Source organism: Scyliorhinus canicula, chromosome 3, assembly GCF_902713615.1.
Source record: "Scyliorhinus canicula chromosome 3, sScyCan1.1, whole genome shotgun sequence".
Taxonomy (NCBI): Eukaryota; Metazoa; Chordata; class Chondrichthyes; order Carcharhiniformes; family Scyliorhinidae; genus Scyliorhinus; species Scyliorhinus canicula.
Window position 1 is genome coordinate 55,798,803 of NC_052148.1, and position 23,991 is coordinate 55,822,793.

The 23,991-nt window shown below is 44.1% G+C and overlaps 1 protein-coding gene across 6 annotated transcripts in view; it reads left to right on the forward strand.

Moving 5' to 3' along the window:
• Positions 1-17,232, forward strand: part of LOC119962662 (WD repeat-containing protein 7) — an 869,538-nt gene extending 852,306 nt beyond the window's left edge. For all 6 annotated transcript variants that reach the window (XM_038790561.1, XM_038790562.1, XM_038790559.1 and 3 more), the window contains one exon: positions 5,280-17,232. In XM_038790561.1, coding sequence (XP_038646489.1) covers positions 5,280-5,483 — 204 coding nt within the window. In that variant the 3' untranslated portion in view covers positions 5,484-17,232. The remainder of the gene's footprint in view (positions 1-5,279) is intronic.
• The last annotated feature ends 6,759 nt before the right edge of the window (positions 17,233-23,991 follow it).

Sequence of the window (23,991 nt, forward strand, 5' to 3'; positions counted from 1 at the left end):
GTATTCCATCTGTCCCTTCTTTGCCCACTCTCCTAGACTGTACAAGTCTTTCTGGAGCCCCCATGCTCCCTCAATACTTCCTGTCCCTCTACATATCTTTGTATCATCTACAAACTTAGCAACAGTGCCTTCAGTTCCTCCTTCCAGATCGTTAATGTATATTGTGAAAAGTTGTGGTCCCAGCACCGACCCCTGAGGCACACCACTAGTCATCGGCTGCCATCCTGAAAAAAAACCTTTATCCCCCCCCTCTCTGCCTTCTACCAGTCAGCCAATTGTCTATCCATGCCAGGACCTTACCCTTATCACAAGGGGCTCTTAAGTATTTAACAGTCTCCTTTGCGGCACCTTGTCAACGTCTTTCAGGAAATCTAAATAAATCACGTCCACTGGTTCTCCTTTGTCAAACTTCCTTGTTACCTCCTCAAAGAACTCTTAACGGATTTTTCAGACATTGACAAAGCGGCGCTGACTCAGTCCTATTTTATCATGCACTTCCAAGTACTCTGCGATCTCATCTTTAATAATGGACTCTAAAATCTTACCAATGGCTGAAGTCAGGCTAACCGGCTGATAATTTCCTGTCTTCTGCCTCTTTCCCTTCTTGAACAGCGGTGTTACATTAGCCACTTTTCAGTCCTCTGGGACCCTTCCTACCTCCAGTGATTCGTGAAAGATCACCACCAATGCCTCCACAATCTCCTCAGCTAACTCTTTTAGAACCCTGGGGTTTAGTCCATCCGATCCAGGTGATTTATCCACCTTCAGACCTTTCAGTTTTCCCAGAACCTTCTTAATGATGGCCGCTACACTCACCTGTGCCCCTTGATTCTCTTGGAGCTCTGGGTGAGGAGTTTGTGGGTTCATGTCCCACTGCAAAGAATTAAGCACAAAAACTATGCTTGCATTCTAATGCAGGACTGAGGGTGTGCTATACTGCCAAAAGTACCATTTTCAGTTCAGATGTTAGACAATGTAAAGGATTTCTTGGCACAATTTTGAAGAAGAGCAGGGGGGGTTTTATCTCATCCTGGCCACTATTTATTATTCAACTAACATATTGTTTATAATCTTTATTGTCACAAGCAGTCTGACATTAACACTGCAATTAAGTTACTTTGAAAAGCCCCCAGTCGCCACATTCCGGTGCCTGTTCGGGTGCACAGAGGGAGAACTCAGAATATCCAACTCACCTAATAGCACGTCTTTCAAGACTTGTGTGAGTAAGTACCCGGAGGAAACCCACGCACACACAGGGAGAACGTGCAGACACCACACAGACAGTGACCCAAGCTGGGAATCTAACCTGGGACCCTGGAACTGTGAAGCGACTGTGCTAACCACTGCTACAGTGCGTCACTAAATCAGATAATCTACTCATTATTACAGTGCTCTGTGGCAATTAGCTGCCACAAATTCGGTGCCATGTTTCCTCTGTTACAACAGTGACGACACTTCAAAAGCAAATCTGTAACTCTTTGGCACATCCTAAGTTCTGAAAGGTCCTATATAAATCCTCAGCAACCAGTAGAGCTGGAGGAGTTGCTGACGACAGGGGGACTGGAGAAGAGGGTAATATCGGCGGTTTACGGGGCTATTTTGGAAGAGGAGAAGGCGCCGCTTGAAGGGATCAAGGCAAAGTGGAAGGCAGAGTTGGGAGAGCATATGGAGGAGAGGTGGTGTATCGCGCACACCTCACAAGGATGAGGATGAGCCAGCTCTTTGAGGGGGTAGAAGATGTATGTGAACGTTGGGTGGGGGGGGGGGGGGGTTGTGGGGAGGTGGGTGTGGGGGGGGGGGGGTGTGGGTGGGGGGGGTGTATGTTTTGGTACTGTCCAAAGTTGGAGGATTACTGGAAGGAGGTTTTTAGGGTAATCTCTAAAGTGGTGCACGTGATGCACGTGAAACTGGACCCGGGCCCTTGGGAGGCCATATTCGGGGTGTCGGACCAGCCAGGGTTGGAGACTGGTGCGGAGGAAGCTGTTGTAGCCTCGCTGATCACCCGAAGGTGGATATTGTTATGGTGGAGATCAACCTCTCCACCCTGTGCCCTGGCGTGGCGGGGGGACCTGCTGGAATTCTTGACTCTTGAGAAGGTCAAATTTGAACTGAGGGGAAGGATGGAGCGGTTCTACAATTCATGGGCATTATTCATTATGCACTTTCGCGAATTGGATTACATTGTACATTAGGGGGGTTGGGGGCTGGGAGGTTTGGGGGCAGGGGGCTGTATGTGTTAATGGTGACTATGGGTGATTCCTGATTCTTTTTTGTGATTTGTTTATGTTAACATGCGGGCTAATGTTTGTGGGTTTGGTGGGAGGATGGGATCGTTGTTATTGATATGGGGATTGACATTACATTCGTTACTGATTATTGTTTATTGTTGGGTGAAAATTTGGGAGACAATGTGAAAAAGGAGGAGAATAAAAATATTAAATAAATTTTAAAAATCCCCAGCAATGAAGATCCTGCCTTGGCAGGTACTTTCTCTCAACGTGTGTTGAGCTGGGAGTTATCACAACACCCACTGCCTGTTTCGAGGATGAAAACCCAAGGTCTCACTATCATCATACTTGTTTGAAATATGTGGGTAGTGGATCTATAGCCACTCCATTACCATATCCTGCAATAGCAACTCATGTTACAACCCATTCCCATATCATGTGACTCCAAGGTCAGTAGAAGGCAGACTAGTTGGACTTTGGTCTGCATTCATCTTCCAATTCCTGTGTGCCTTTCTGATATGTGGGAAATGTCCTCAGAGCCTTGAATTGAAACATTGTTATGAGAGCAATAATGAGGGGCTAGAAACAGGGGACATAAAGGGTAACCAGCTACACACAGATAAATTATAGAGCAGTACAACGCAGATGTGCATTCCCCAGCTGGAGACTTCTGACTCACAGGAATGCTTGAAAGAAGACAATGGGAGACAATTCCACACAAGGAAAAGGGAGAGTATTATTATAAAAGTGAAGCAGTCTGGACTTGTTTTCACATACCTCTGTGCAGCATTGGAATCAAGTGCCCACGGGGACTGGCCATCTTTAGTAATCAGGACTTACTGGAGTAAGGGGCGAGAGGCCCCTTGCATTTCTGTGTTAATATCTAGAATGAAAAGCATCTATTTCTCTGGCCAAGCTCTGGAGAAAGATTAATGCCCCGAAAACCCCAATTTTTCCCTTCCTTGGCAGAACCTTCAAGCATCTGAACTAAATAGTCATTTGTGAGTTTGCACAATGACAGTCCATAAAGTTATATTTCTGCTGATCCTAATGAAATTTGGTGGTTGGGAGACATATTAAACAATTGGGACCAAACCAATATGTGAGGATCTGGTAGGTTAAGAAGATGAACTGGTGTGTTACAAATGACATTTAACATGAAGCAATATGAAGTGATCATGCCAGAGAAAGGAAATAAACAGTGGCAATATAAAATAAGTGATTCTGAGTAAGAAAGTGTAAATGATACACGAGAGAGAACTAGGATACATTGGTAGATAGCTAAATCACACGAAGAGTGTGATGTGTATCAACAATACGGAAATACAATTGAATCTTTGGTTGTTTAGCTTAAAGGAGAGGAAACAATCCCAACAGGTGATAATGAGACTTTATGAACTTGATACCTTGTTTAAGGCATATGGGCTGGAGGAGTTGGATAGTTTGTGATTGCTTACCTGGAAGAATGGCTCAGGAAGATAATTAAATATTTAAGAGAAGAGACAAATTGAACCTTGTTAATATGTTTGAGATTGCCACAAACGCCATAGCCAGAAAACATATGGTCAAGCCTAAAAGAGACAGACATTTTAATTTGGATTGGATTTGTTTATTGTCACGTGTACCGACGTACAGTGAAAAGTATTGTTCTGCGTACAGTTCAGACAGATCATTCCGTACATGAAAAGGAAATACATAGGGCAAACCTAAAATACACAGTGTAAATACATTGACACAGGCTTCAGGTGAAGCATACAGGAGTGTAGTACTACTCAGTACAGAAGATATGTGAAGAGATCGGATCAGTCCATCAGTTCAACCACTCTTTTCGGGAGGGTAAATTAGTCTTTGTCTATGCTCTCAGTTTTCTCTGGAAATAAATTACTTTCTGTCCATCTCGATGATGTAAAATCATTCTATGTAGTTTGATGGCGATGACTATTATCACATATCATGCTATTTCCTAAAATTTTAAAACTGGACAATGACCTTTTAAAATTACAGATGCTATGTATGGCTGTGACCCTAAACAAAAGAGCTATCTGGGAAAATTGTATGGACTTGTGTCTCATTATCTGGGAAAAGATGCCCACCACCCCTCTGGATTGCAGAGACCGAATTCAAAGGGCAATACAGAGATTACAAAGAACAAAGAAAATTACAGCACAGGAACAGGCCCTTCAGCCCTCCCAGCCTGCGCCGATCCAGATCCTTTATCTAAACCTGTCTCCAAAGATTGTTACCTCTCTCAATGGTTGTACATTAACAACCTCGGGAACTAAGACAAAGGAATATTCACCCTTTGTAAAAGCTAAAGTAGAGAGGTGGGAGTCATGTGACATGAGCGCACCGCCGCCCCCCCCCCCCCCCCCCCCCCCCCAAGCTGGGAAAACAAATTATACTGTCTTGCTGTACTGCAAGTCAGTCTTCCGTCTTCCATTTATCAAGCAGCAGCATAGAAAAGGGGCTCTGTCCAGATTTGAATGCTTATCCCCCATCTATGCTGTTTCTACTGGAACTTCTGAACCTTGTACCATTACCGATAAGACTTATACACCTCTGAATGCCTATCTCATTGTGGAAGTCATCTCTATTGGAAAAGTGAATTATCCAGCATCAGTTTTGTGCCTCCTGATCTCAGTAAAGAAATTTACCATTGGGCTTTGATTCTGGACTCATATGAAACAATAACTCTGTGGTCTTTGCCTTATAAATCTTTCTTTCTCTTATCCCTCATTTATTGTGTGAATGCATTGTGGACTATATTGCGGCCCTGTTCTCGTGTTTGAGTGTATGCAAATAAACTAATTCCCTAACCTCATCCTATCACCACTTTGCTGTGGGGTTATTAATAGAAAATGATCACACCAAAACTGAGGGATTGGGAAATATACCAGCGCAAAGGGGAAATCAAAATCTAAATGCCTTTCTGTTCACAGACTGGTGGTGAGAGGAGAAATCAGGGCTCCTATTTGTAACATAGTTGTTTTCTGTGTTGTTTTCATGTTTTATTTTTGATTCATTCCTTTTCTTCTTTTTATTCCTTCACAGATGAACACTTCACTGTTGGGAAGTATCGGTATGCTAAACTCTGCCCCCCAGCTCAGATGTATGAAAACATACCAAGTGCCCCCCGTTCATCCTGCTTCTCCTGGTTCCCAGAATGCACTGAAACTGGCGCGTCTGATCTGGACATCCAACCGCAATGTCATCCTTATGGCACATGATGGGAAAGAGCATCGATTTATGGTTTGAAACCACCACCTTAATCACATGCAACATACTAAAGAAATAAAAATGTGTGTGCTGTTTGCAATGCTGGTTAATGTTTACATTAAGATATTTACGTGTAGATTTTTTTCATGGAATAATTTGCAATGTCAACTTTCTGTGGGTTTTTGAAAAGAGGTAAAATGGCTGCCCAATACTTGTACCTGATTACTAAATATTCATTGCTTATTCCCAACATTGATAGTTTAAGAGTTCAGTTTTGTGTGATTGCACATCATTTCCTTATTCTTGCCAGTGCAAATACAATCTGTTATGGTAAAAGTCTGAAAACTGGAATTGCTTGTATGAAGCCTATCCCTCGCATTGCACCAACATTTAGGTTCCCTTGCAGCTCTCCTTGAAACATAGTGGAAGGTAATAGAACAAAAGTCATGTTTTCATTGTCAATAGTTGTTGGACTACGAAGATAGTTTCTGAATAATCATCACAATGGTGCACTGGCTTTCAACAGATCTTTCACCTCAAGGACATAGACTTGAAATAAGGCAAGACCAGAGGGATAGAGGATCCTATGTGGCATTACTTTGTGAACTCTCAGCCCACTCCTTAGTGATAGTGGAGCACAGCACGATACTGTCCTAGTTCGTAGCCTCATGACTCAAAAAGCTCAGTTAGATGGCTATTTGAAGTGGCAAATAGCTTATGGCTGCAGTAAGGTGTACTCATCTGAAGCATTATTCCACATTTAACAATTCTGTATCCAACGTTCAAGTTTTTGACAATGAGAGTGGGTAACGAGGATGGGAATTTGTTTCACTTCCAACAACTGCTGAATAGTGTAATGGACAATTTGACCTGGTTCCTTGCCATTCTCTAAGACATTCGCCTCTGTTTGCAATTGATCTATCACACTCCGTTAAGGAGCTTTCTTCATTTATTTTGAAGTTGTTAATTTGGGTCTCAATACTGCCAACTCCTAACAACACTTTCATGAGTTTCAACATTTTCCACCGTTTTATCAGCCTGCTGAGGGTGTGACGTTTCTGTTCTTTTATGGGCGAACAGGAATAACTGGCACAAGGTATAGCATCTAGCAATAAACCTCATCCTTCGCAACTAACCACAGAGTTTGGAAAAGTTTCCAGTTATTTGATATGTGAAGGTGTATGAAACTTAAACCCTGAACCAGACATTCAGTTCAATACTCTGTTGAATCCCTCTTTAGTTCTACAAAAGTTCATGATTATGTTTCATTCAGCAATTACAATAAGAATATGTTTCGTGCAGCTCTCAAGTACTATCAAATGGTGACATATTGAGCATGGTGTATTGCATTTTTCCTTTTAATTAACATTCCAGTACAATGAAACTTCTATATGCACACAGTCCTTGCTATACACTGGTTCCTGTAAATGAATGGAGCAAAAGGTAGTGAACTGAAAAATATGGACTGTCAAACTTGCAGGGCTGTGCAAATTTGCCTGTCACTGATGAATCTAACACTTACTGTTGGGAATCCTGTTGGATGCCTTCGGATAGCATTGCAAGGAGAATTGCCTGGCAAGTGTTGTACTACCAACTTCACAAATTGCCAGTTTCCTGAAATATTGAACACATTTCACCAGTTTACATTTGTGGCGCCCAATCCGTGTTTTAACATGGCTCATGCATGTTGTGACTACTGTCAGAGAGTCTGCAAACAGAGGAAAGGATCTCGATATTGTGGGAGTCAGGTAAAGCTAACTTAACCTGGACCTCACTTTCATCTGAACATGGGATCTTTCCCAAACAAGAACTTGTAACGGGGTAGCTGAACTGCAAAATCAGTGGTCTGAAGATACCCCTTGGGTACATCCTTTGATTTGTGCTGCTGCCTCAATTATTAAATGTTAATAATAAAAATATGAACCCTAAAACACAAAAGCTAAATGTCAACCACCACCAGTCAAAACCAATAAGAACAATTCGCAGTACCCGGCTTCCGGGGTTCAGGTATTAACAGACGTCTTTCCTGCACTAAGGTTCTACAATACCTTTCATTCAAGCACATCTGGAGTCTGTCTTGGGTATGTTCTTCCTGGCTGACCTATTTACGAATCGGCAATCACTTATCTACAAAATTCAAGTGACAGTGATATCATCAGACTTCAGATTAGATGTACAAAAGGCTCATATTTCATAATCCCAGGAACCTTGTTAGGTTGTTATTCATCTCTAACCATTTCTCTCAAGCGCCCATTGCGAAACCGAAGAAGATAATCGACGTGCCTCCGGTTAGTTTCATAATTTTATCTTTCAGATGTTGATATTTTAGCAGTTTCTCATGCTTTCTCCAAAGCATTACTGTTATCCTCAAACCGTACTGTCACATCCACAACCGCAACAGTATCATCTTTGACGAGTACCAGGCATGGTTTCCGCAGGCCATCTCCGGCGAGAAGTCTCAGCTCGAGGAAGGATTCCCACACGAATCTGGAGATGTTGCAGTTAAACCAAAATTTTGTTGTGTCTCTTGATCCCACATTTTTTAGGAACAGGCAAGCGCCAGAAATGTGAGCAGGAAATTTAAAGGGGGCCTCACATCTCCTTTATGATTTAATAGTGCGCAGTCGCCCCTGTGGCAGTGTAAATCTTGTGTGGTATAGGTTGCGTCATAGTAGAAAGCCGTTGATAAGTCTTGATTGTTATTGTAGCTCATTTTAAGCCAAGTGTTTGAGGAATAATCATTGCCGTAGTATTTTATCCCAGTTCTTTGTCTCTGGGGTTTGGCCCATTTAATGAATACAAACTGCAAATTTATTGACCAGATTTGGGAGTACAGGCGGGTCAATGCCTGCCCCTTCCATGTCCCTGGCTTTGGTGGGTACATCAGTTTCATGCATCACTGTCACCATGCTTCTCTTTCAAGATGTCCTCAGTTTTCCTAAGAACTTTTAGGTCTCTCAGGGATTCGATTTCCACCCAGTTGTTCACCCGAAGGAGGTTTGGTTGTCAGGCAACCATTCCAGTTCTTCCAGTTTCCATATGGTGGCGGATGGAATTTGATGTTCCAGTTTAGATGGACTAAGTCCTCCATTACTATTCCTGCTGTAAAGCATGCCATCCAAGATGCATTGTGGAAGGTGAAGGATGTCCTTTACAGCATTTTTTATGATATGGTGAAACTTGATGAGAGTGTTCTGAGATACTTCTGCAAGGATCAAAGGAAAGTAAATTCTTGGAATCTAAGGATTTCAATCCTTTGGATAGGTCTTAAGATCTGCAGCTCTCAGGCTCTCTATCCAGTTTTTCAGCTTGGAACCCCACTGTTCCTTAATCACCTCCGCCCAGGGGTCAATTCTCACTGCCAGGTACTTTTCCATAACTCTAGGTGGTATGTATGTGATCAGGCCACCTCTGAGCTACCCATTTTCCATGAAGTTATACTGGTAGGTCTTCCCCTTATATTTACAGTGGAAGCCTTTGGTCTGTTACTGACAGCAGAATTAGTTACTGTCATATTTAGCTGGTTTAGCTCACTGAGCTAAATCGCTGACTTTTAAAGCAGGCCAGCAGCACGGTTCGATTCCCGTACCAGCCTCCCCGGACAGGCGCCGGAATGTGGCGACTAGGGGCTTTTCACAGTAACTTCATTGAAGACTACGCGTTATAAGCTATTTTCATTCATTCATTCATTTTAAATCCTTCAGAGCAAGTGTATCAACTGTTTTCCCCACTTAAATATCACACCGTGTATATTATTGCATTATCTACATAGATATGGTTACAGGTTTATTCATGTAGCTAACACAGATCTCGGCCCAAACAACTTCAGCTGCTTCATCAATGATCTTCCTCCCATCAGAAATGGTGATGTTTGTTGAAGACAGCACAATGTTCAGTACCATTCACGACTGCTCAGATATTGAAACAGTCCATGTCCAAATGCAGCAAGACCTGGATAATACCCAGGCTTGGGCTGACAAGTGGCAAATAATATTCATGGCCACAAATGCCAGACAATCACCATCTCCAACAAGAGAAGGCCTAACCACCACCCCTTGACATTCAATGGTATTACCATCGCTGAATCCCCCACAGTCAACATCCTGGGCATTGCCATTGACCCGAAACTGATCTGCACTAGCTTTGAAAATACTGTGGCTACCAGAGAAGGTCAAAGGCTAGAAATCCTGCAATGAGTAACACTTCCCAAAGCCTGTCCACTATCGACAAGGCGCAAGTCAGGAGTGTAATAGATTACTCTCCACTTGGCTGGATGAGTGCAGCTCCAAAAAGCTCAACGCCCTACAGGACAAATCAGCCCGCAGGATTTCTGCACCTTCCATAAACTTTCACTCCCTGCACCACCGACGAACAGTGGCAACCATGTGTACCACCAAGACGCACAGGAACTCACCAAGCTCCTTAGGCAGCACCTAATAATCTTCGAACTCCCTTCCTACCTCACCTCAGGGACTGCAGCAGTTCAAGATGGCAGCTCACCTCAACCTTCTCCAGGGCAAATAGGGATGGGCAATAAAAATGCTAGTCTCGCCTTAACACACACATCCCATAAAATGATTTTTTTAAAATTGGCTTGTTGAAAGGGTTTCATGCAGATTTTTTGTATATCTTTGTACGGCACGGCTTTTAAAGCCCATCTACTTTAGGGGTCGACACAGTGGTTAGCACTGCTGCCTCACAGCGCCAGGGACCCGGGTTCGCCTTGGGTGACTGTCTGTGTGGGGCTTGCACGTTCTCCCCGTGCCTGCATGGGCTTTCTCTGGGTGTGCCGGTTTCCTCCCGCAGTCTAAAGATGTGCCAGTTAGGTGGATTGGCCATAATCAATTGCTCCTTAATTTCCAAAGATGTGTAGGTTAGGTTACGGGGTTGCAGTGATGGGGTGGGGTGGGGGAGTGTTCTTTCTGATGGTCGCTGCAGGCTCGATGAGTCGAATAGCCTCCTTCTGCACTGAAGGGATTCTATGATCTACAAGGCTGAGAAGGGTGCTTCTGAATGCTACATTTGGTAATAAAATATCTTGAAATTATTTAAAATCCCGTTCAAATGCATATATTGTTAAATTAAAGAAAAACTATTTTGATCCTGCTCAAACTGTAATGATAACACAAAACCTTGTCCTTGCAGAGGTCATGTGATGCAGAAGATGCCTGTAATTTGAACTAGAAGTCATAAAGAGTATGGTTTGTGCAAAAAAACTGTCACTTGTCTATTCACTTAACAGGAATTTATGACTGAAAGGATCATTAAATGACTGATTACAGTGGGCAGATGCATAATTCCTCTGTGCTAATGCAAGCCTTTTATTTGTCAGATATTCATAGGAGGGCAAGGGCTAAGTTAAATTTTTTAATGAAGGAGAAAATTACCTTTACTAATTCTCGGCGAAATGTTCAGGATTTCTTCAAAGGATCAGCCCCCTCTTAACTTATGCTCCCTCTGGCAAATGGTTATTTTAAATATTGTTTTAATATTTATGCTTTATGGCTATAAATGTCTGTCCAGGATGTTTGTTATACTTGTGCATTTTGAGTTCTATTGTTTTGCACACATACTAAGTTCACTTTGCAGGGGTCTTTGATGAACAAATCCAGAATCATTACATTTTACATTGCAGGGGAAGAGATTATTTTCCCCGTTGGCTTTCTGCCAGGTCTATAAAACTATCCACCTAGTTTCTGCCCTTTTCCTATCGCCATTTCATGTTTTCCTTTCAAACAAATATCCATTGCCCTTTTAAAAATTGACTGCAACTCCTGCTTTTACTACCATTTTTGGTAGGACATTCTATACCCTGACAACCTTTTTGCTTTAAAAATAAAATCCCTCAATCAACCACTTTGTTTTGCTGATTGTCTTAACTAGTTACTGACTCACTGGCCCATTGGAATAGACTTTTTATTCAGCATATCAAATCCTTTCATAATACTCGAGTGAAAAGAGCCCCATTAATTCTCACAATTCAAGCGTCTCACCCTTGTTATAATCTTAATGATCTCTCCTACATTCTCCCTGTGCTTCAACACCCAAAACTGGATAGAATAGTCTGAATGGTGATTTGCATAGGATACTTTATTCCTTCAGTTTTTTAACCCTTTATTTATAAAATTAAAGACTCTTTGTACAACCAATGAGCTTTTAAATGAATAAAAGAGCAGATGTAGAAAAAACATTTACTTCTAAGATAAGGTCCAAGTTTATGACTCGGGTGCATGGTCAGTAGTTAATGTACATCTGCTTACGCATATTCTTCTTAATTTAGGTCCATTATCTTTTTCTATGAAATTATTTTAATTTTAAATAAATGATATCTTCTTTCATGAACTGCTCTCTTTCCAAACTGACTTTATAGATTCATGTATACACCAAAGAACCTTTCTATTTTCTGGAGGATTATTCACCATATAAAACAAAGTTCTGATAATTCAAAACTTTACAGAAATAGCAACAAGTTCTCTATGCTTAGGTGATGTTTATTTGATGTATCGAATAGACAAAGGGAATGGATGTTGTGTTATTCTAAATTAGATAATAATGCAAAATGCTTTTTCCCATCATTGGAAATACCCCGACAATCAAAGTCCAGTGATCAGTAGCAATTGAAAGCAGGTGAGGTGTAAAAGTATCAATTTGAGTAATAAATTTAAAGATTTACATTGCGAGGATTTTTCTCACATATTTGACATTGTGATAAAATGTTTTATTTCCTGTCAGATGGCTAAGCTAGGACATAACCAGGACAGTGCCAGGTGAGCCATGGCCACTAGTGAATTGGTTACAATTGGCCTCCATGTCCCTGGGTTAAGGAGAAATCAACTAAGGTTCCACTTCGAATCATTATCAGCCACCTTTATTAAATGTGTGGGCATCAGACGAGGGCACAGTTAGGCTTGGCTAAGATATGCCACCATGTAAAATAGCCTGCTGATATTCACACTTCAAGCCATCTATAAAGAATAGCTATTAGAAAAATGGTATTTAATGCCAAGGAAGCAGAACCCAGGAAGATTAGATACTTTAGGAAGGGAAAAAAGTAACAGTAAAGGACTGGAAAATGTTACTTAAAGAAAAACAAAAGAGTGTCGCATCATCTTGTGCTCAAATCCTAAAAAATGTAACAAGTGTAAATGATAATACGGGCGATTCAGATGTAATCAGGACAACTGGATTTTGATTTTTTTTAAGAAATAAAATTTGTCACATTGTTTTACTTTGTGTTTTCCAAATTCTATTTTCTCTGAAATATTGGCAGACCGCTTCTAAAATAAATGTTCTTAAATTTCCCTCTCAGCAAACTACAATAATAATTTATATTTATCTAGTGCCTTTACAGTAATAAAACAGCCCAATGTGTTTCACAGGAGCATTATAAAGCAAAATATGACACCGAGCTACTTAAGCATATATTAGGCCAGATGCCCAAAAACCTGGCCAAAGAGATCAATTTCAAAGAAGAAAGGGAGGTGGCGTTGTGCAGTGAAGAAATTCCAGAGCTGTGGATCTCGGCAGCTTAAAGCCAGGACACTAACAGCAGAACAATCAAAATTGTGGATATTCAAGGCCAGAATTGGATGAACGTGAATATTTCAGAAGGTTTCTGGGCTGGAGGAGAGTCGAGATAGGGAGGGGTGAAGCCATGGAGAGATTTGAAAACAAGCATGAGAATTTTAAAATCAAGATGTTTCTTGACCAGGAAACAATATTGTAGGTCAGTGAGCACAAAGGTGATAGTTGAGTGAAACTTTGAGAGTAAGGACATGGTCAGCAGAGTTTTGGATGACAAGTCCATGGAGAGTAAAATGTGGGAGACCAGCCAGCAGTGCATTGATATAGTCAAACGCCATGGTAACAAAGACATGACTGAGGATTTCAGCAGCAGATCGGCTGAGACAGTGGTGAAATCCGGTGATGTTGCAGAGGTGGAAATAGGTGGTCTTAGTGATGGCATGAATAGGTGGTCAGAAACTCATTTCAAGATCTAATGTAACACCAAAATTACAAACAGGTTGGTTTAGTCTCAGTCTGTTGCGAGGGAGAGGAGTTTAGAGCAGAGACCAAAAGCTATGGCTTCAGACTTCCCAATATTTAATTGAAAGCAATTTCCTCCATTCTGTACTGGATTTCAGGTCAGTAGTCCAATAATTTAGTAATAGTGGCGGAGTCGAGGAGAGGTGGTAGTGAGTTAGGGTTGGTTGTCGTTAGTGTACATGTAAAGATTGCACTGAGGTGCAGCAGGTAGATGAGAACCGACAGTCAAGGATAGTTCCTTGTGGGACACCAGAGGTAATGTTGTGGGACTGGAAAGCAAAACCCTGACAAGTGGTACTTTGGTTACAATTCGATATATCAGAATGGAGCCAGGTGAGAGCAATCCTATCAAGCTGGACAATAGTGGATAGCCATTGGAGGAGGCTGCAAACAGGTTAAGTATGATGAGGGAGGTTAGTTTACCTTTGGCATAGTTGTGTGAGCAACTAATGACTATTCTGTTCAGGGAGAGATAAGTGAGGTATTTTTGGTGTTGAGTTGGCTTTAAAATGGCATACCTGGAAATGGAAAGTTGAAAGTATTTCAGTCTTCAGTGGAATTGTAAGTTGGTACAGTTATAGTGGTGCTGGCCACACATGCAGTGGGCAGTTTAACCTGTAATGCTTGCTAGTAAGTGGCATTTGTCTTAGCTGCTTAAACATTTTTTATTACTACAGCATTGTTCTTGTACATACCTAGGAACCATAAGCTTTGACTTTTTCCAATTTGTACCACGGTTTCTGCACTAAATGGGTTGTTTCCCAATAGGAAAAGTGTGTGTACTCCATGCCAGATTGAGAGAATTTGTTTGAATTTCTCAATAGCATGGAATGGAAACTCTGAACCATGTTGCTATCATTCTGTGTCAATACCTTATTGGTTTAAAAACAAGTAGTCAAGTGGGAGGAAGATTGAAATCCAAAATTTTACAGATTTGACTAATGTGCTCAGTGTCTTTTGACCATAGTTTAAGTTAGATTATGGGCTGTATATAAAACATTATTTTGCTGCAAAACTGCTACAAATAAAAGAACACCTTTATTAAAATACACATAATCTATTTTCCAACTAACATATCTAATTGAGTCAATTCTATAAAATACTAATTAGGCAATTCTACACACTAGAAATTGCCTTTTTAATAATTCACAATGCTACAGGTTCGGCAAGGTTTAAGTGATGTTTACATGAATAGAGATTTTAGGGAAAAAAAGCATTGGTCACTCAAACCATTAGTTTAGTCATGGTCCAGAAATAATGTTAGTTTAAAAACCTACCACTTAATACATAGTTTGGATAAAAACCACAAAAGGGGGACATTGCTTTGATTTTGTTTAAAAGGTCATGTATGAATTGTAAATTCCTGTTGAAAATATGTTGATGAGAGGATCTAAAAATCTGTTCGGAAGTCTCAGATTGTTTGTAAGCAGGTAGCTTGGAAATGTTTAAGCATTGTGCATTTGATGTTGCTTTGATATCAAAACAGTCCCAATACATACTGTTGTGTTGTCTGTTATCTTCTACCAAGGTGCTCATCTGCAGTGCAAAGATTGTCTTGGACAATATACAATGAATGAATCTCTCTAGTAAATTATATCAATGTGCAAACATAGTTGTGTAAAGTAGGATTTAGGACCACTTCAGGTGTTTCTTTGGCGTGTGTTCATCCAAGTGTTATCAAATGCCCCATATCCGGATGCAGAGTTGATTCCAGTTATTCTATATTTATTGATGAATAGAATCAAACTGCATCAAAGATTCTAACCAATCTTAAGTCAGGAAAGTTTGAGTTTCTCCCACAACAAAAAAGGAACAGCCGGTGTTTCAAAGTGGTGGTTTCTCCTCCTGCATCTGGTGAAGTTCTGTCATTCCCCTGTTTCCTTAAGGTTGGTCAAATGATGCTTTATTTCATAAATTCCGATGTTGAGAATGTGAGGTAACCTGAACCCCGAATGAATTTCCTCATTCACAGTAATTACTGCCAATCATTATTAGCCTTTTCCCTTCAAATTCATGTCGAATCTCTTTCAGTATTGACACACAATTTCTCCCATATTACAATTGGGAATAAACTGAGCAGTGTTGGTTTGTTTCCATCTGAGAATTTCTTGTATGAAAAATAGCAGGCAACTTGTCTGAATGATTGAGGCTAGTATTACGCTGGAGTCGTACCTTGGACAGTCATGTACATCCTTTCCTTTTAACTGTCCAAAACTCAGAATTTTGCTGAACTTTTAAAACTCTGTTTATCTTGTATTCATTTATAGTTCACATTTTTCTTTTTTGATTATGGTTCCCTCTGAAAATTAAAATGATTACAACAGCCATCTTTTTATAAATTGAATCATACAATTTTACAGCACAGCAGTAGAAACAATTTATTGTCACCTGTATTAACTCTGAAGGAGCTGACCCCTTACTTCTATTCCCTTGTCCTTTTAATTATTTTCTATTTTTCATACCCTTCCCTTTCAAAAACTATTTTGTGTTCTACTCCCAAAACTATTTGGCATAAGACATGTCTAACAACCCCTCTACATTATTTTTAAAAATCTCCCAACCTCTCCCTTCATAATCTTTGTGCTGACTGTAAATTTATACCCTGTATATTGTGAAAGAAAAGGACTTATGGGAGCCAGCTGTATATCAAACAACAGCAAGTTTTCTGAGTTAGACACAACTGAATTGAAGTTTCAGCTTTCTCTAAACAATTGAGAGTAAGTGCAACTTTCCCTTTTTGAGGCTGAACCACAAGTCAGGATCTCATAATCACATCCTAATTGAATCCAGCAGAGTGGCTTGGAAACAGATAACACCAAAGAGAGTGCTAAAAGATCAGATTTGACTGCGTTAGATAAATTTATAACATTTGCTTGGATTGCAAAGGCAAAGATATGACAGACAAATTTATCCCCTTGAAATAAGAAACAAAATTGTTTGTTTAAGCATATAAAAATGTGCATTCTGATTATTTTGATCATATTCCAGTTAGAGCGTATTCTTCTCCCGCCCATCAATATTAAACTCTTTCATTGGGGAGGAGGGATGTCTCCAATTTGAATTTGTAACACTCCTTGCTTAATCCATGAGGTAAATGTGAATAAAATAGTTCCTTATATCCTGTTGCTTTCAACTCCCCCCCCCCCCCCCCGGCCCCAACTCAACTCCCCCATCCCTCAAGATACCCTGGCCAAATCTGGCAAAAATGCACATTTCAGGAAAGCTTGTATTTGAATGTCAGTTAATTGGAATTCAAGCTCTGGGAAATGTAATGTTTGAAAAACATTCCTTTTGGAGTCAAGTGCTTCTTAGAAATTGTGAGTAGTCCTCAACAAAACAGCTGTTTGGCTTGCCGACCAAATATTGTACAATAATATTACCCTTTGTGATTCAGGTCAGAATTACAATATTTCTCTTCAGCTTTGGTGCATACCTGCTGAAAAGTAGTCATTTTGCAAAACTTGTGTTACCAGCTTCATCTTTAGTCAGCATCGTATTTGGATTGGTCATTTGTGTACATGATATGGAATTAACTTGTCTTTGGCTTTCCTCCTCATCTGGGTGTAAAGCAAATTCAGTGATACTTGTAAAGATAATAATTTAATGTCATTTGTTCATTAAAATAGTTGTAAATGTCTCTTTGTCCTGTAAATTATTTGCTTTGCAATTTATCCAAACCTGTTGCTTTTGGTTTCTGCAATTCTATATCTACATGTCTAATTAAAGCAGAATTTCAGTTCAAGTTACTGTTGTTATTTTTCTCACATACCAACGAGATATATTCTAAGATCACATGCTTTAAATATTGAAACTGTGACATGGGTAGTTAGAGGGGAAAACATTCACTGTTTTTATTTTAGTAACCATGATGTGGAGATGCTGGCGTTGGACTGGGGTGAGCACAGTAAGAAGTCTTACAACAGCAGGTTAAAGTCCAACATGTTTGTTTCAAACACTAGCTTTTGGAGCACTGCTCCTTCCTCAGGTGAATGAAGAGGTAGATATGTATGTATTTTAGTAGGTGCTGGATGGCGTGTTTTCTCCTGAAAGGTGGTTTCCATTCATCAACACTTCCTCAGGCAACTTAGTGGGTGAATGCTCACTGTGGGACCCAATCATAAAGACCCAGAAGGTCTCTGGTTAATCCTCAGCATATGCGGAGTTCGCACATTCCTCCTCGAATAAGTAGGGGCACAAGAAGAAAATAAAGTACTTATATTGAAACTGGCACCTTTAAGACATCCCATAGTGGCTCACAGCCACTGAAGTTACTTCCAAGTGCAATTACGTAAGGAAATGTAAAACAATATTGCACACAGCAATGTTCTCCGAACAGTAAATTTGAGGAATAAATTCATTTTTGCAGCTCTTATTGCTTTCCACTTCCTCTGGCCCCTCCAGCTAAAATTGCCAAACCTGGCAAAAACTGTGGGCCAGGATACTGTGGGCCTCTAGAGGGATATGGGTCAAATGCAGACAAGTGGGACGAGCTTAGTGGTAGAAACTGGGCAGCATGGACAAGCTGGGCTGAAGGGCTTGTATCCATGCTGTAAACATCTATGACTCGGATTCTTCGTTGGGCGACTGTGTTCTGCCCGCACTGAATTACACTAGTTTTACGATTGTGGCCATAAAGCAGAATGCAATTCCGTATTTCTTACCAAGCAAATTTATGCATGATGTAGAATACAAGGGGATTCCCGGGGCAATCCCGATATCAGGCCACCATCTTGAGCGGGGGGCCAATAGCGCAGTCTGTCGGCCACCACTCCCCAAGCACGCAAATCAGCCATGACCACCCACACCGTAAATTGGCCACAATTCCGCCCCCTCCTCCACACACACCACAGATAGGCCACTGTCACCCCCTCTTGCCCCCCCCCCCCACCCACCCCCCCTCCCATTGCATGGCAGACCCCCCAGCCCTGGATTATCTCAATGCCCTCCACTACCCCAAGTACAGGGGTGACCTATCCCACCCCTCCTGGGACCCCTGTAAATAGGGGGAACCCCCACTGTGACCTCTGTAATAGGGGGACCCGTTGCCTAAAGGAACTCCTTCCACATAACCCCCCACACACAGACCCCCCCAAACACACAAATGGATTTTACCAGCTGTCAATTACAAACCACTGCTCGAAAGCCATGAATGGTTTGCAGACACCGGAATTGGGAAATACGATTAGGCAAAGAATCGCACGTCAGCCAAATATCGAGGCCGGCGCTGGGCGCCCAATGAATGCCATGCTCTGGCGCATCAACAGTGGCATGAATGCATTCTATGCCGCAATACAGTAAATGCCGTTGGCATATCATTGACAGGCCTGCCCCGGTATTCTCCGGGGCTTCCGTGATGCTCAGCCTCTGCTCGTAGGAATTCCTGACGGCGAGGTTCACTTCTGGCTTTAAAAATCAGGAACAGGAGCAATGGCTGCTGAGGGAGAGAACAGAGGTAGGTCTGGTCCCAGCGGCGCGACCATGGACTGTTGGTCCATGGGATGGCTCCAAGCAACCATGGGCCATGGTGGGCGGTCAGTGGGGTGTGCAGCAAAGTGGCTACCTTGCCGGCCATGATGATGGTAGTCAGTGCCTGGACGTTCCTGTCCCCGGGGGTCACCCTGACGCCAAGGCCCATCCCCTAGTCACCCCCCATTAGTCCCTCCGGTCCTGACAGGCACCGCTCCCCCCCACCACACCCCAGCCTCCATGCCATGAACCAGACCCACTGTTACTGCCAAACCAGGGCCTGCACCCCATAGTGCAGCAGGTATGAATCATAGAGGGGATTGGAGGTGTGGGCGGGGGGGGTTGGTGCAGGGAGGGCGGCCATGGGACGGGTGTCGCATAGAGCGACACCGGCCATATGGGTACACATACCCCACTCCCAACGCCGCCTTCCACCCCACCAAATGCCCTTGCCCTACCCGCAACTGGGCACCATCCACTGGTGGGGCATCATGTGGCACACCCAAGGGCAACATCCATGGTAGCCCCTACAGGAGGGACTGGATGAGGCTGCAGAGTCACCGATAGCCCTGCTGGCAGGGACAGGCACCGGGAACCAATGGGAGCAGGGGTACTGTGCAAAGGGCAGAGTGCCGGGGGAACTGCTGGGTGGGAAGGAGATGTCATTTGAGGACCTGGCGGACTGGGCAAGGGGACCATACAGCATATCTGCCGGGTCAGGGCACACCTGGAACCATGGGGCAATGGAGGAGGACACCCGCTCCCGGTGGCCATCATTGTGACGGTCGTCCTGACTTTCCACCATGCAGTCCTTCAAAGCATTGAATGGTGAACTTTCTGGGATCTCACAACCTTGGTGCATCTGTGCCATCACGGAGGCCCTATCTGCCCGCTTGGCACAATATATCAAATTCAGTGTGGACTGAACACACCAGGATGATGGGCAACAGGTTCACTGCCATCTCCGGCATGCCCCAGGCTCAGGATGATCGGCGGGACGCACGAGGGAGTGGTCCTCACAAACCAAAAGGGATATATCACTCCATGAATGTGCAGCTGGTGTCTGACCACGTGATGCACATCATTCATATCTATGCTTGATACCCAAGCAGCATGCACAATGCCTTCATCCTGGCACACTTCACAATTCCCGACAACATTGAGGCACACCCCTAGCTTAGGCTATGGCTCCTGGGGACACATACCGACACGGGGACTTGCTACAACAACGGCCATGCAGCGAACACGGGTGTGATAGAGGGGTGCATCGGAGTACTCAAGATGCCTGCACTGCTCCGGGGGGCCCTCCAGTATACCGCTAGGAGGGTCTCCCACATCGTGGTGGCCTGCGGTGTCCTCCACACCATTGTGCAGCTGTGGGGCAACATGCTGGAGGAGGGGATGAACAACAGGCCTCGTCTGATGAGGATGTGTGGGATGGGCAGGGCATGGGACCTGGGCAGGCACAGAAGGCCACACACCATGTGTGCCAGGGACTGTGTGCAGAGGACGCTCTCATCGTCTCCAGGTTCACTGGCTAGGGGGCTTGGCCGACAGTGGCATCCATATCCCACCTCTTCCCTGCACCATCCATGCACCCCACCTGCTACCCCCTCCATGGTACGTACCTGCCTCACCAAGGGGTGCAGGCCCTGAGTTGGCAGTAACAGTGGGTCTGCTCCATGAGGTGGAGAATGATGATCTCTGTGATGAGCTCTGGTGCTCCGCATCGTTTGACAATATCTGACTCGTGCACACGTAGCACGTTCCACCATCCACCTGTGTTATCCCTGCACGTGAACTGGCCTGGGCACCATCTCCAATGTCCGCACATCCCTCCCCACAAGCACCCCATCTGCAGCTAACCCAGCCCATCCCTCAATCTTCTGACAGAATATCAAGACAGGTTGTAACGTTTGTGAACACGTGTTTATTGTGAACAGGTAAACATGTTTCCACAGATTTGTGCCCTACCTCCTTTGGTATCTTGTGTGCTGCACCTGTTCCAACTTAACTGGTGCCTAAATTTCTGGCCTTATGGACCTAATGCTATGTTCAGCTGCATCCCCCATTGGTACATCAGGGGTGGAGGCAGCCTGCTGCGATTCCCGCCCTCTGACCTGGATCCCCTTTGGCAGCCATCCTCAGGAGAGATCGGGCCCAGCAGTCTCTCATGTGTCGCAGGTGGCGTGGTGCAACCCTCATCTGCCCGCTTCCCATCGGATGTGACAGGAACAGTGGGGGGGGGAGCGGAGTGGAGTCCGAGATGCAGTGCTGTTCCAGCACCTCCCCTGCAGGGTGATGTGTTATCTGTGTTGGTCTAACATCGACTGCAACTGGATGCAGTAAAACAAGGAACAGGCTTCCGACACAGGAGATGGTTTATTGAACCTGTTGATTGCTGCACATAATCAGCCTCCCCGTACAGGCGCCGGAATGTGGCGACTAGGGGTTTTACACAGTACCTTCATTTGAAGCCTACTCCTAACAATAAGCGATTTTCATTTCATATACATGAGTGGATATTATGACATCTCCCCCTTTTTATAATAAATTTTGGAACGTGGCTGTATATGCATGCATAACTATGTACAAGTGGGGAATGAATGAACATATGTACATGGGAAGGTGTCTATTGTGCAGATACAGAGCAAACTGAACAAAATGTACAAGATTTAAGTCTATAGATTCAGTCTTTGCGGGGGGCGACGAATTTTCGTTGATCGCCGCAGAGGTGGGGGGGGGGGAATTCCGGCACCTGGACAGGCGGGATGGCTGCCTTCACGATGGCCTTGTGGATAGGTGGGATCGCTGCCAGATTGGTGGCCTTGTGGTGCAAGATGTCTGGAGGAGGCATGATGACATGCGGAGAAGTGCGGTCGGGTGATGGGCAGGGAACTTTACGCAGTGCCCTCCTGTTGCACCGTAAAATGGAGCCATCACCCATTTGGACAACGAAAGGCCTGGGAGCAGCCTGTCTGACGACAACAGCTGGGGCTGATCAACCTCCCTCAGGCAGCTGAACGTGAATAACATCGTCTGGAGCCAGCACAGGCAGATCCATGGCATGAGCATCAGACGTGATCTTTTGCTGGTCCCTGGATCGCTGCACCTTCTGCAGCACCGTGAGGTGGTCAAGGTCTGGAGCATGGATGGCTGGAACAGTCGTCCTCAGGTTGCGGTTCATAAGCAACTACGCCGGAGACAAACCAGTCGACAGAGAGGTTGCCCTGTATGCCGATAGCGCCAGGTTGAAATCTAAGGCTGAGTCTGCAGCATTGCACAGCAACCGTTTGACAACATGGATCCCTTTCTCGACCTTCCCGTTTGATTGCGGGTAATGGGGACTGGATATAATGTGACTAAAGTGGTAGGATCGTGCAAAGTCAGACCACTCTTGGCTGTAGAAACATGGACCATTGTCACTCATTACCGTGAGTGGTATCCCGTGCCTGGCAAACATCTCTTTGCAGGCTTTGATGACGGACTTGGACGTGAGGTCCAGCAGTTTCTCCACTTCCGGGTAGCTGGAGAAGTAGTCGACCAGGAGCACGTAATCACGCCCATTGGCGCGAAAGAGGTCTATCCCCACCTTGGACCACGGAGAGGTCACGATCTCGTGCTGTTGCAGCGTTTCTTTGGGCTGAGCTGGTTGAAACTTCTGGCATGTTGTACAGTTGAGGACTATGTTGGCAATGTCCTGGCTGATGCCAGGCCAGTAAACTGCCTGTCGAGCTCTGCGTCGACATTTCTCGACCCCCAGATGACCCTCATGGATCTGTCTGAGCACCATGTTTTGCATGCTTTGGGGAATGACGATTCTATCTAGTTAAGAAGGATCCGCTCAACAACCGTCAGCTCGTCCTTAACGTTGAAGAACTGGGGGCACTGCCCCTTTTGCCAGCCATGGGCGAGGTGCATGGGGATCTTTGGCAGTTTCTTCATGTATTTGTATAACTCGTTCATCAGTGGCTGGGAGGTTGCTGGCAAACAGCTGCATCTGTGCTTCAACGTGGCGAATGAAGTCACCCGGTTCACACGGCGTGGTGACGGATCGGGATAGGGCATCTGTGACGATCAGCTCCTAACGCGGTGTGTAGACGAGTTCGAAGTCATATCGGCGGAGACAAAGAAGAATTTGCTGTAGCCGAGGTGTCATGTCATTTAAATCCTTTTGGATTATGTGGACTAAAGGCCTGTGGTCTGTTTCCACCGTGAACTTTGGCAGGCCGTATACGTAGTCATGAAACTGGACTATTCCTGTCAGGAGACCCAAACACTCCTTTTCGATCTGGGCATACCGTTGTTCGGTCGGAGTTATGGCCCTGGAGGCGTGTGCCACTGGAGCCCAGGACGAGGAACACCGCCCCAATGCCGTCCTGGCTTGCGTCTGTGGATATCTTGGTATCCTTGGTTGGGTCAAAGAATGCCAGTACTGGGGCTGTGGTGAGCTTCGCCTTCAGCTCAAGCCATTCCGCTTGATGTGCGGGAAGCCACTGGAACACTGTCGACTTTTTTACGAGATGCCGGATGACTGTGGTGTGGGATGCCATGTTGGGAATGAATTTCCCGAGAAAATTCACCATCCCGAGGAAACGACGGACCGCCTTTTTGTCCTCTGGGGTCTTCATGGCATTGATTTCCAGCACCTTGTCAGCGTCAGGTTGCACACCCTGCTGTGAAATGTGGTCACCCAGAAACTTGATAGCGGACCTACCAAATGAGCATTTGGCCCTGTTGAGCTGGAGGCCGTTTTCATGTATCCTCTGGAATACTTGTTTGAGGCGAGCGATGTGATCCTCGGGCGTCGTGGACCAGATGATCACGCCGTCTACATAGACTCGTACCCCCTCGATGCCCTCCATCATTTGCTCCATTATGCGATGGAATACTTCGGAAGTTGATTATGATACCAAAAGGCATGCGGTTCTATCAATACCTGCTGAACAGAGTGTTAAACGTGCACAGCTTGCGACTGGATTCGTCCAGCTGTATCTGCCAGAACCCACGGGAGGCGTCCAGCTTGGTAAAGAAT